The sequence below is a fragment of the Argentina silus genome, assembly GCF_951799395.1.
Source record: "Argentina silus genome assembly, chromosome: 5".
Classification (NCBI taxonomy): domain Eukaryota; kingdom Metazoa; phylum Chordata; class Actinopteri; order Argentiniformes; family Argentinidae; genus Argentina; species Argentina silus.
Window position 1 is genome coordinate 14,858,873 of NC_139659.1, and position 13,430 is coordinate 14,872,302.

The 13,430-nt window shown below is 42.5% G+C and overlaps 1 protein-coding gene across 1 annotated transcript in view; it reads left to right on the top strand.

The window, feature by feature from the left end:
* The window catches only part of trabd2a (TraB domain containing 2A), a 44,602-nt gene that overhangs the window by 5,979 nt on the left and 25,193 nt on the right, over nucleotides 1-13,430 (top strand). Inside the window, exons 3-4 of the mRNA XM_083670555.1 lie at nucleotides 12,133-12,279; nucleotides 12,575-12,749. Of these exons, the coding sequence (XP_083526681.1) occupies nucleotides 12,133-12,279; nucleotides 12,575-12,749 (322 nt within the window). The remainder of the gene's footprint in view (nucleotides 1-12,132; nucleotides 12,280-12,574; nucleotides 12,750-13,430) is intronic.

Consider the following 13,430-nt stretch of genomic DNA (forward strand, 5'->3'; position numbering starts at 1 on the left):
ACAGCAGCTCTATTGATATGCACATCTGCAGTATTGGCTTTCAGACTGAAGTGCTTGTCTTCGCAGCTACCCCTCAGAATTGGGTACATTTCGCATGGAAGTGCCTGGTTTCCTTAGTCATGTTGACCAAACAGACAGATATTAGATGTCTCACATTCCACAGGTGTTTTCTGTCTAGATCGATGTCACAAAAAACCCCAGTCAAGGGGACGTACAATCACACCCACAGTTCAAATTCTTCAAATTTATAGCAGTTGTCAGATGAGGCTCGATTTATTCTCGTATTTTGTGTCATTTGATCTGATACGTACATGAATTACAGCTGATAAACTAGGAACCCCCAGTTGACAGGGCATTTTGCCAGTCGGGATAAGGCTGAACCTAATAAATGTATACAGGTTGCTGTTGGATTCTGCCCCGGGCTTTTCCGGGTTGTGTAACACAAACTTGTGTAGCTCAAATGGGGATTTAATAGCTTGTCTCTGACTTAACACCGGGTCATGACAACCTGCACAGGGAGCTTGGCAGAGGGCCTACACAGCAAAGGCCAGTGATCAACATCAGGCCTAGTAGAGAGGGAGAAGGAAACACTGTAGACATGCTCGGGCCTTGAGGACAGTGGGAAACCTACAGCAGATCTACTGGTCTACCGACTGAGTTCGGCCTCTTCGTGCAAGATGGCTCACAAAGTCTTTGTACGTTTCCGTGTGGCCTCTTGTCCTGGGCTGGTATATGCAGGAATACACTCAAGGATCTTGTGGTTCTGGTAGCGACGTTGTGTTTTGAGATTGGGGACCTTGCCCAATGAATAACCCCCACCTACTGTAGTACCCCAAGATTCGGGGTAACACTTACCATTGAGTTGTTCCTGTTTGTAGACCAATGGAGGCCGGTGAAGGTAGAAATCGTATCCCATTCTATGCATTACAATGAGCCCATCCTCCGATTTCTACCTCCATCAGCCTCCCCTGGTGTAGATGTACTCTAGTAACAACATTCTATTGACATGTTGTTCTGTTGCTTTCTACTGTAGTTGCCAAACTCATACTAAAATTGTGGCATGATGCACGTTTTGGTTCGGAGAATGTGCTCCATCTGCATGCTGTATTTTCTATTAAATATTTATTTTTGGCATATTCAGTTGTATGAGAACAATCTTGATTAGTCCTAGTGTAAAAATAGTACAATTCACATCAAATCTAATAAGGCATCACTCCCATCAAAACTAACTGCTGCAGCTCAGCAAAGTGTGACCAAAGAAACAAGTCACCCAAAATATTGTTACTTCTAGATCAAACATACGATTACAGCAAGATAAATGTGCAATAATTCAAATGAAGCAGAAATAAATAGTACCACCAAAGAGAAATGCTGATGTAATTATAGATATCTCAACCTCAGTTCCTTTCAACTGCCTAATACACATTAGGAAAATTATTTTCCGTTGAGTTTTCCAATATTTGATTAATCATTCAGACTTATTTTTACATTTTTCTTCCTTTCTTTATTGAAGCATGGAGTGGAACCTTTCCGTAGATATCTATTCAAAAATGTAATCCTATATTTCTGTGTAACACATGATATACTTAGCAATTTGAGGGTGATTTCTCAAAAGGGAAAAAGACACCACTGGTTTTAAAACACCTAAAACAGCTAATGTTGTAATTACGACTTAATTTCAATTTCTTTGAAGGCCATCATTCAACATATTGTTTAGGAACTGTGATGCCGGGTGAGCTTAACAGTTGCTTAGGAGCCTCATTTGCACTGACCTGTGGCCAGTCCCTCAATTACCATGTGATTGTGTAATAGCCATCAGCACTTACAGAGGTATTGTGCCTTTATTGACAGATACACATCAGCTCCTAATGGACCAATACATTAGTAACAGGGACGTGTTAAATCAATCAGAACATTTACAGGCTCTCCTCAGACACTCCTCAGACACTCAAGTCAAGTCAAAGACTTTCTGTTGATAATGTTTCCATTGCAAGACAATTACGATTATTAGTGCTTGAAATTTAGTTAACTGGAGAGCATGTTGCCTGAAACAAAAGTTAAACAACACATCTGGAAATCAGCCTAGCGGTGCAAGCTTTGAGTCTTTGAGTGAGTGAGTCAGAACAGCAACATTTGGCACACAAGGCATGTTGTGTTGTATTGGGCCTGTCTAATGGATCAGAATCAGAATTCTTTTATTTGGTCAAGTATATTTGCACATACAGGAAATTGACTTGGTGAGGTTGGTGCATGGGACATAAAAAACAATAGCAAATATTGACAAAAAATGTTTACAAAATAGCTAAATATTAACAAAATAGAAATAACAAATTTACAAAATTACAAAATAGAACAATAAAACAATAAATGGATATATCCCATTTCCCCTTTTCTCACTGTTTCCATCCATCATTTTATGGTTGATGGTGGCATTTCTCAGCAACCCATTACACATGAGATTCTGTCAGACCTGGGGTTTGACTTTTGACCAAAAATAACTCTTGCCACTCAGCAGGCAAATACCTGGACGATGTAACACATCTTACACATGCCAGTGTCCATAGTAAGTCCATTTGTTTAAAACATAGAAGGAATTTGTACCTGTCTTCCACCCAGGTGACATTTGTAAACACTGCAAAGAGCTCGCTGTGTGACATAACAATAACTTTGCATTACTTGCGACTTAGATTATACTCTCCAGTATTAGGCTGCATGGCAACTAGAAAGGGTTTAAGGATAATGATTGATACGACCGCAAATAGTTCACTTCACAGAACACAAAGTTGTTTTTTCTAGATAAGATCTATGGCGGAACATGCTTCCTTTTTGAGTCATTGCTGAGCCGTCCTGCCCCACCTGGTTGACTGGAAATGTGACGGTCTGTTGCCCTGACTTGAGGAGACTAGAAAAGTGAAAATGCAAATTGTGGAAATGTGATGTGAAATGTGAATACTTCTAGTGTGTGTGTGCGTGTGCGTGTGCGTGTGTGTGTGTGGCTATATATGTATTTGTATCTATGCATTTTACAATTGATAATCCATATCTAATCTGATACCTTTCTAAAAGCTTGAAAATCTTGGCGTGAGTACTGACACACGTCAAAGTAGACACATGAAACCTGGGGTATGCGGTCAATTTTCACCCCTAGCCGTTGATTGAGGCACTTCTAAGTTGTTTGCACTTGAAAGTATTGTGGATAAGAATGCTTGACGTCAATATGATCTACACTCACCCAACACTTTATTAGGAACACTACACTAATACTGGGTAGGGCCTCCCTTTGCTCTCAAAACAGCCATAATTCTTCCTGGCATTGATTCCACAAGATGTTGGAAACATTCCTATGAGATTCTGGTCCATGATGACATGATTGCATCACACAATTCCTGCAGATTTTTCAGGTGCACTTTCAAGCTGTTTTTTCATGTTCATGAAACCAGTTTGAGACGACTTTTGCTTTGTGACATGGTGCATTATCATTCCTTAAGTACCGTAGCCATTAGAAGATGGGTAAATTGTGGCCATGAAGGGATGCACATGATCAGCAACAACACTCAAATAGGCTGTGGCATTCAAGCGATGATTGATTGGTATTAACGGGCCCAAAGTTTGCCAAGAAAACACCATTACACCACCTCCACCATGAGAAAGTGTACAGGTGTTCCTAATAAAGTGTTCAGTGAGTGTATGTGGACAGATAGTTTATTCCTGTTGGCACTTCACTCAGCGTTAGAAAAGCTTAGCACTGCCTTCATTAGCAAGTGGGATTTGCAAAGCTTTGCTGTGTCAAGCTCATTCACAGTCACTCTCCTGTTTGTAGAGAGAGACAGCATTCAGTTGCTTGTACTCTACTGAAATGTTTCATGGTGAAGAAAAACACACAAATTAAAAAAATAATAATAATTTGGTCAAATCTTAAAACATGAAATACATTGCTACAGTTGGGGGCGGACAAATCCGATTCCACTTGTAATTAACAAGAAAAGAAAAACGTCAATTCCCCGAACAGGCCTATGCCAAAGCACTACATTACTATATAAGTAAACATGGTAATATATGCCATTTAGCTGATGCTTTTATCCAAAGCGACTTGCATTACAGTGAGTGCATACATTTCAGTATGTATGGTCCCAGCAGGAATCAAACCCACAACCTAAGTGTTGTTAACGCCATGCTCTACCAACTGAGCCACAGAGGACCACGGTAATGGTACTGTAATGGTAATACGATGTTGTGACATTGTTATTACAGTGTTACTACACAAGCATGGAAGCAACGTAATGCAAAGTGTGACTAAGAATCACAAAGACACTTCTTATTCGTAACCTTATCTTGTTTAGCGATTGAAGTAAGTTCAGCTGTTGACTTTTTCAATGATTCATTCACAATACTGTTTGACTGCATCTGTAAGGTGCTATGACTATATGGTGCTATGTTTATAAGGCAGTATAACACTTCATAAGAAGTCGCCTCCAGTATTAGTGTTATCAGGAAATAGGTTTGCAAAGGAACCACTTTGCGTATCCAGAGGGGACTAACAGTGCTATGTATGTTTTTAGATGTTATAATCACGTCCTTTATTTTCCGTAGCGGACACAGGGTGATGTTTACATGTGCGGTGTTAGTACGGAGCAGAGAACAGCTTCTACATCTGTCTCATGCACTCAACTCTGAGCTCACACTGGGATTGGAGGGGGGGGGGGGGGAGTGAAAGCACACACACCCTACCCCCAACCCCCTACCCCCGCTTGTATTGTTTACTTTTTGTCCTCGCTCGGAGAGAATTCCACACTCTCAGATGAAACGGGCCTGCGTTTTCAGGGTCATTTACACCCAAAGAGTGTTTGTCTTTGGGGATGGGGTGCCTTTGTCAGGATTTGGTAGCTGACATCATAAAAGCTGTGGACGCCTGACAAGAAGCCCACTGTTCCTCCCTGACCAAAGTTAATTGCGTCTCTCCTCTTCTTTCCGTCTTCTGTTCTCAGTAGAAAGCCTTTCGCTTCCATTCTCTCCTGGTCTACAGCTGCAGCTTCTCCTCACATGCCCCTCATGTAAACCCATACTTTTAAAGTTTGTGTTTTTCTCGTCTAGATAGCTTTGTTGGATTGGGTTTAGGTTTATTTAAGGCTATTCTAATTCAACTTCACTTGTAAATGTAACACATTTTTTAAATGTTAACATGACTTTAATATGTCAATACTAAGTTGATAATATGACATGTTTTTTTTTTTTTATTGTTTTTGAAATGCAACGTTGAAATGGAAAGGAACTCACATAGAGCAATATGTTCATATTTTGCATCATGTTTGAAAGGCTGTGGTGAGATGGTTGTGGGTCGCGGGGGGACTGCAGGATACAGCAGCGTCTCCATTAGCCCCTCTCTCCAGTGGGTTGAGTAACCACAGACAGAGCCCATCAGTTTGGAGGCAGGCAGATTCATTTTTCTGAGGTTTGGGACGTTTCGACTGCTGTTTTTCCACAAGATGGACACATTCTTGCAGTTAAGCTTGGTCATAGTTTAAGTTCATTAAGAAAGTGCATTTTGCCACCAGTGTGTTTTGGAATGAACTCAGGCTAGGGTTTGGAGGATAGGTAGTTGGTGGTGAGTGACTGTGACTGGTTTTTCTCCAGCTGTCACCACCATCACAGTTCCCAAAAGGCTGGTAATTGTTTATTCTTTCAATGCCAAAGGTGAACTTACTGAACAATGAACTGTTGTAACTTGTGTACAGTAGGTCCCTTGAACTGTGTGGTCTATGTAACCGATGTAGCATCAATGGTTATGACCTACCTTTTGTAAAACCAAGCAAGATGGTACTCTCTCCTGATAAAGGGACTGCACACAAAGTCATTTTAGAGACGTAATTTTTTGACCATGTGACAGTGTTCATTATAAGAGGTTAAGCAGGAAAATGTTTATCTGACCTCTGACCTCTGTGCACATGTGGTTCAGATAGGAAGTCCATTAGTGACCTTATGGCTCAACAGATGTCGAAAGGGTTAAACCATGTAGCTTGGGCACTTAAATAGTGTAGCTGTCCACACAGACATGAGGGTTGCAGAAGAGATCATTGAAATGGACATGGGTCCATTGATTGATTGATTGACAAGTACAGCCAAAGTATTAAAACGCTTTGTTTTGAAAGGAGACGTCTGTCAGTGCAAGCCTTTTCAACGGCCAGAAACCATACATCTCATCGGTTAACTCATCACTAGGCGTCGCTTGGTTCGGTAGATTGAACCAGAAGGTTTGAAGTGTGGACAGCTGCAAGCAGGAGGTAGACTAGCAGTATAGTTCAGCGCTGCGTCCAGAATCCGAGACAGTTTTGCCAAATACCGAGCAAACTGTATTGTTTTAGCGAGTTCTGAGTCACTGAAGTGACAAAAAAAGAGTTGACAGCAACATTCTTTATATGTCAACTCTTCCCAGAGAAACACCAAGGGGAAGGCATGCGATTAAGTTCAGCCCTACTGCTATGTTGCCCTTAACACACGCTGTCCTCAAGATTAACATTATTTCCCTCTGTAAACAACCAGCCGAAAGATTGATGTGTATTTTGGTTGTGGTTGTGTTTTTTATGCCGCCCGTGTTTTCTCAATGAACTTTTGAATTGAGTGGCTCCATTATTGACTGTTATGAGAGGCGTGCGTGGAGCATGTGAACAGTGGAGCTCTGTGGACCGACACCTCTCTTGCCTCTCTCTCTCCTGCTGTCTGTCGTCTATCCATCAGGGGTGGTGTTGATGGGCACCAATGCCGGGGGAGGGTGGAGCGCTGCCCGCTACTTGTGATAGGATGCCTGAGGGGAGCTACTAGAAGCTGTCATTCTGGCCACTGCAGTGCCCCCTTTTGTGTTTGAGCCTGATTCACCCTGACAGCCTAAATATTTGGCTGTGGCCGTGCACCAAGGTAAACTCGCCCCCCTCAAGAATGTTTTGGTAGAGAGCACACAGTGCACCAGGGGTGGTGGGTCTGAGGTAATATCTGACGAGACTCCCTGCCCAAGGCTAGACCGGAAGTGGTTGAGGTTTTCTCCTTCTAAGCGGGTGTGATACCAGAGGAGAGGAACCTCTCCCCGAAGGCCGAAGGCTGCCTTGTCTGTGTCCTGTCCTGTCCTGCCCCTCAGTTCAGTAGAAGGATCACCCCATACACACACACACACACACACACACACACACACACACACACACACACACACACACACACACACACACACACACTCACTCACACATCCACCTCCAGCAGCAACTTACTACACACACACACACACACACACACACACACACACACACACACACACACACACACACACACACACACACACACACACCACAACCACCACTGTAACCTCACTCACCCTATCCCCCCCCCACCCACCGTTTCCCCACTGTTTGACTGACAGACAAGCGTGTATTCAGCCTCTAAGTCGCAACAAGCCGAACCCATCCCTGGGCATTGGGTACGTTTATTTTCTCTCCCCCACCCTACCATGACAGAAGACCACTCTCTCAATCCCATGCACACAAACAAGTCAGGTCTCCCACTTTCAAGTTGTTTGTTTACCTTGGTCAGTTGTCAATCTTCCATCCACATTCTATTTATTTATGCAGCGACATATTCATGTCGGCCTGGTGTGGCTGAATTGACAAAGCAGCCTCTGAAAATAGACTTTCACAGCAGTGATAGTTCCATAGCAGCTGTTCATATAGACTAGAACCTTCACGTAGAGTGTGTATTGAATGAATATTGTAACTATAAGAGTGAAACATTGTCTGTCCATCTCCCTCCCTGTCATATAGGAAACGGCACCCCCCATGTGTTTTCGAATTGGAAAAATTAATAAAGCATCTTCAAAGGCATGCTTGAGTCCCAGCTCAAACGTCTCCAGTAATCCACTATGATGACTCCGGGCCCTCCACAGTCATTAGACCCCATAGGAATGCAGGGGTCAAATCTCAAGACCCTGGCTGGTGGAGGGCTCTATAGGATCAAAGAGGAGAAGACATGGAGCAAAGCAGATGACAGGGCTGAGAGATAACATGAACAGGCAAGAAGTTTTTACTGCACGAGACTCCACACTTTTTACCTGCCGGAGAGCCTCGTCTGCCGAACAACCTCAGGACTCTAGAGCAGGCGTTTGGAGAACAGACGTGGTGACAAGCTGTGTTGTCAGGCTGAAAGGGAAAGCCCTCGTGCAGCGGTGAGGGATTTATTTTTTTTGGGGGGGGAGTGATTGACGGTGAGCAGCAGGCTCAATCCTTGGTTCATTCAGCAGGTTGTTGTAGATTTATGGATACAGTGTTTCAAGAAGAAGCTGAACTGTGATCTTATAGTATCTATGATACACTTGTAATATTAGTGGATAGTTGTTGGGATAATTATTGACATTTGTATTTATTTCTATAAATTAGTGATAGGCCCATATTTAGTTATAAGTAAACTGCAGATACAGTACGTTATGACCAAAACCAGGCTAGTAACAGAGTGGTACAGTGAAGTGAAGGGTCTTTAATGGAGTGAAAAATGCAGACGTGGAGATCCCAGAGGAAGTGCCCTCGACCACTAGAGGTTGACCACTAGCCAACCGCTACACGGTGTGGTCAAACTCCTCTACCTTGCTCTGACTTGTGAGAAGGATTTTGTCCACAACCACACCAGGCTAAAGGCAGTTTAAGCTCCATGCCGTGTCCTTAGCCCGATGAACTATGAGACATAATGTGTCCTTTTTTTGGACAATGGAAAGGTTGATCATTGACCGCATAAGTCTCCCACAATACATGCTATGAGTGATTTAACCAACTCCACTCCTCTACTCGACTGGATCACTCTCCTCCATTCCTGTGTTTTCTTCACCTTGAACAGTTTGTCTGTTTTGAATTAGTGTCCTTATATTCTCAAGTTTCCTCTTGTTGACTCTTAGGTGCCCAAATGTCCAACATTCTGAGAAAAGTTATGTAAATTGAATAAAAGCGAACGTATTATTTTTCTTACGGTAAATGCTTTTTGCCATGTCATAGTAAATCAAACCTTGGAACTCAGCCATGGGGATTTGCACATGTTGATCCATGGCCCCACAATGCTCTGTTGTTAGCAACATCCCAATCTAGTAACACTGTAATAACTCTTATTAACAACATGGTGTTAACATGTAATAACAATATTAACAACATGATGTTAACATATAGTAACACTGTAATAAATCTATTAACAACAGGGTGTTAACATGTTACAGCATTACTATAAAGTTATATTGGCAACTTCATTTGAAATTCTACCTTTTAATTGAATCCATCTAAATAATAATGTGTGAAGGGGATATCAGTTGTTAGTTGACAGTGTTATAAATATAACAAATACAAAATATTGCTAAGCTGTTTAACACTCAGTAGTGCTTCAAATCTGTCCATCACGACACACATATTATCACCTAGGAGATGTAGCTGTCACTAAGTCTGCCAACATCATCTTTGTCCAGAGATTTGTCCACGCATTTTCTGTAAAGGCTTGGACTTAGTACAAGACGATAATGGATACATCTGACAGCCCCAGCCATAACGTTTTAGGTTTCTTTGATAACATCTTTCATGCCTAACATAGTGGAAAAAAGAGGCAGTTGGAAGTCTTCATTTGTCCTTGGGATGCAGCCAAGACCATTCAACTGTCTGGCTGCTGCAATCATTGTGTGAGGCTTGTCAGCTCAGAGCTACTCTGGGCTATAGCCACAGACTGGAGTGATTTTAGCTGATTTAGAAATAATTGGCATGAGTTAAAAAACTAAAAAACCCCACCTTAAACTGTTATTAATTGAGCTGTTGTCATGTCATCAGGTACAGTAGTGACGTCAGAAAAAGTCAATGAAGGCCACATTTCTCTCTTGCTTTCATGGAGTTTCCAGCTTGGTAACTCTTCATCTCATCCAAGTCTCAAACTTTACAACAATCGGATAGCATAACATTGTGAAATATGTACATTCAACAAGATAAACCCTAGAAAATGTTGTTGGTGCCCTTGGAGACTTATTCAGTATTTTACTGCTATTGCCAACTTAACTAAAGGCTGATTGGCCATTCCTGTTCTTCAAATCAATCTATGGAGACATTTTGAAGGCTAATGCTGTTAACGTTCAGCAAATGCTTAATTTACTATTGTTTAGAATGAGAGGGAGGTTTTCAGAAGCTACAGAACTCTTGAAAACATACACTTCCACCAAAAAGTCCTGGTGTTTTAGCTCTGACTCAACCACTCCATCCCAACAAGCAACATTTCCATCACAAAGGCAAATTATTGACTTTCATTGGCTCCAGTGCTTTGATTGGAGCCAACTAGGATCTGAGGTGTGCACACAGCTAAGAGAAGAAACAGTTTGCCGAGGCCCTTGAATAGAGAGTGCACTGAGTGGGAAAATGCACCCACTGACCCACGGCAAGGACACAACAGAGACGGGATCACAGGAAGAAATGTAATTCGTTCAGCTCTCCTTCTTCTTCTTCTCTCAGACCCTCCCCCTTTTTCTCTTTTTTTTCTCCCCTGTATGAGTGATCCGCGCTCCCCCTCCCCTCCCTCCCCCCTTCACAACCATAATTTAAGGGGCTGAAAGGCGCTCTGAGCCAAGGGCTGAGAAAAGCCCCTGAAGATGCGGCTTCGGACAGAACAGATGTGAGAGTTTTTGTTGAGGAGTTCGGGGAGGCTGGCGGGGTGGCGATAGGCTAATTTGAGCAGCATAAAGCCGGCCCCTTTTCATATGCAGAGTGGCGCTTTGATCCGGGCCTGATGAAAGTGCAGGGAGTGGAGAGGATGGCGGGGGGCCCTTTGTCCCGGACAAGAAGGCATCTGCTGAGCTCTGCCCTCTTCTCCTATACCATCTCTCCCGACAATGGCCGCCAAAGGGAAAAAGTGTCATCTGAGCACTGTAGAAAACATCACATAAAAAGGGTCCCCGGTGTACGGGTGTGCATATAAATATAAATTCATGTGGGCCCCATATATATAAACACGCACACACACACACACACACACACACACACACACACACACACACATATATACATACACAAACACATATCTGAGGCTCACACACAAGGGAGTGTTTGATTGACTTTCCCTGTTGAGAAACAAATAAACTTGTTATTTTTGTGAGGAGAAAGCCATTGTGAGGGATCAATAGTAGGGTGATGAAGAGCTTTGGGAGACCCAGTGTGCTGTGGTAATCAGGAACAGCAGGCCTGGCCAGGCCACTCAGTAAACACAGGACAATTTCATGGTGAGACAATAGTAGGCTGCCCAACAGGACAACACAGAAGAAACAGGAAAAGAAAGGTAGAACACTGCATCCCTTGATTATGTGAAGGATTTTCATACGTCCAAGTACTTTGATCAAAGATATCACAATATCTCAATATGTCCGTTTAAATTTGTTCTCACTAGATCACTCATAAATTCCATGTCATTTGAGGGTTAGCATAGAAACCGCTAATGCTAGATTATAGACATTTTGATCAGAGCTGTATTCAATCCTCAGGTGTGCACAGGTGTGTTAGCTCTCTGGCATCCCTCTGACCTGAGGGGGAGGTTGTGTTGCTAGATCTCGGTACAGCCCACTGTGGACAGTGATGCATATCAATTCAAATCCACACAGCATTTGTGTAACAAGGGCCAGACACTGTCTTGTGCATAAGAGAGACGTTTATCTCTTTGACAGATTTGTTTTTCAAAGAAGAATTAGTCTATCAATGCAAACACAGGCCAGGCATATCCTCAAGACAAAGTACTCTCCAATTAAGTCAATGTTCTGCCAGTAGCCTACTAACGGCAAGTGAATTAGTCTGTTTCTTTGTATGCCTGGCGGAATTTGAGACAGTTCCATTTCAGTTTCCCGTCAGTTGGAATTGGACTTGGAATATTTCCATATAGATGGAACTGGCCCCAATCCTTATACCTGTAGCACAGAACAACCTAGTAAGGCTCTATGATAGAATAACTTCTAACTGGACTAATACACTCTAACCAAAAATGGTTATCTCCCTGTGGAAGAACCCGTTGAAGAATTTATTTTGTGCCTTTTTTCTAGGAGTAGAATGTGAATTTCAGAGGTGTCAGGCATATAGTGATTGTGTGTGTTTTGTACCCTACCAGGTGATATTTGCCCTGAACCAGACCCTTCTGCAGCAAGAATCTCTTCGGGCAGGTAGCCTGGAGGTTCCTTACACCACTGAGGACCTCATCAAGCACTACAACTGTGGAGATCTCAACTCCATCATCTTCAACCATGACACCTCTCAGGTCAGTTTCAACCCAAGCCAAGACCATATTAGTCCAAAGAGAGCAATTTTGTGCGATTCCTATGTACACTTTAATTACTTTTAGGGTTAGGTTATTGGTAACAACATAGTAATATGAACAATTCCTCTTAATAACTGCTCAACTCCATTCCTATGTATTACAAATGCAACTGCAACGTTGTTACTAGGGTAATTACATTGTCATGAACAAAAAGTGTTACCCTATGTAGTTAAGCTACAGTTTGCACCTGGACCTGATGTCCCAACTGATCCCCCCCTCCCTCGGCCATCTCCAGGTCCCCAACTTTAACAACGTCACCCTGCCTCCCAGCGAGCAGATCACCGCCCAGGAGATCGACAGTTACTTTAGGCAGGAGCTGATCTACAAGCGCAACGAGAGGATGGGCAAGAGAGTCAAGGCTCTGCTGGAGGAGCACCCTGACAGGAGCTTCTTCTTTGCCTTCGGTGCAGGTCAGTCCACCTCCATGTTCTTATTCTTCTTCATGAGTGTTTCTTAGCTAGTACCACCATGTTAGGGTTCCACGTTTTTTTTTTTTTACAACCCAGCAGTAACACACATGATAGTTATTTGACTGGTTGAAGTCTGTGTGTGTGTGTGTGTGTGTGTGTGTGTGTGTGTGTGTGTGTGTGTGTGTGTGTGTGTGTGAGTGTGTGTGAGAGAGAGAGAAACACTGCTCTTGTTGCACTCTTTCAAATGTCAGTGCTGGAGGAAAGGTTTTCTTGAAACCATTAATTTGTGGTTGATTTAAAACAACAGGTTGGCCAATATTAGTGATTCAACATCCAGTGTTATTATAACATTAATTTGGATTTATCAAAGGCAAATTCATAAATAATTTGTAATTTTTTAGCACATGTGAATATGAACTGACTACTATCTATGGCCTCCTCTTGTACCTACTACCTTGCACTTAAAAAACCCATTTCCAAGTGATGAAGTTAGCTTAGTTGAGTCTGAGGTTATCTGTAGGTCCTTGCTAGGCCAAGGTCATGCATTAAATTAAATTAGTCAAAAATCTGATTATAGCTACATAGAACAAATGTCTTAAATTCTTTTCTTTGTGAGCAGAGGCACTCGTGCAGAAGCGAGAGACGGCTTAGCGGTAGCCATTTAGACTGAAGTAGGTAGAG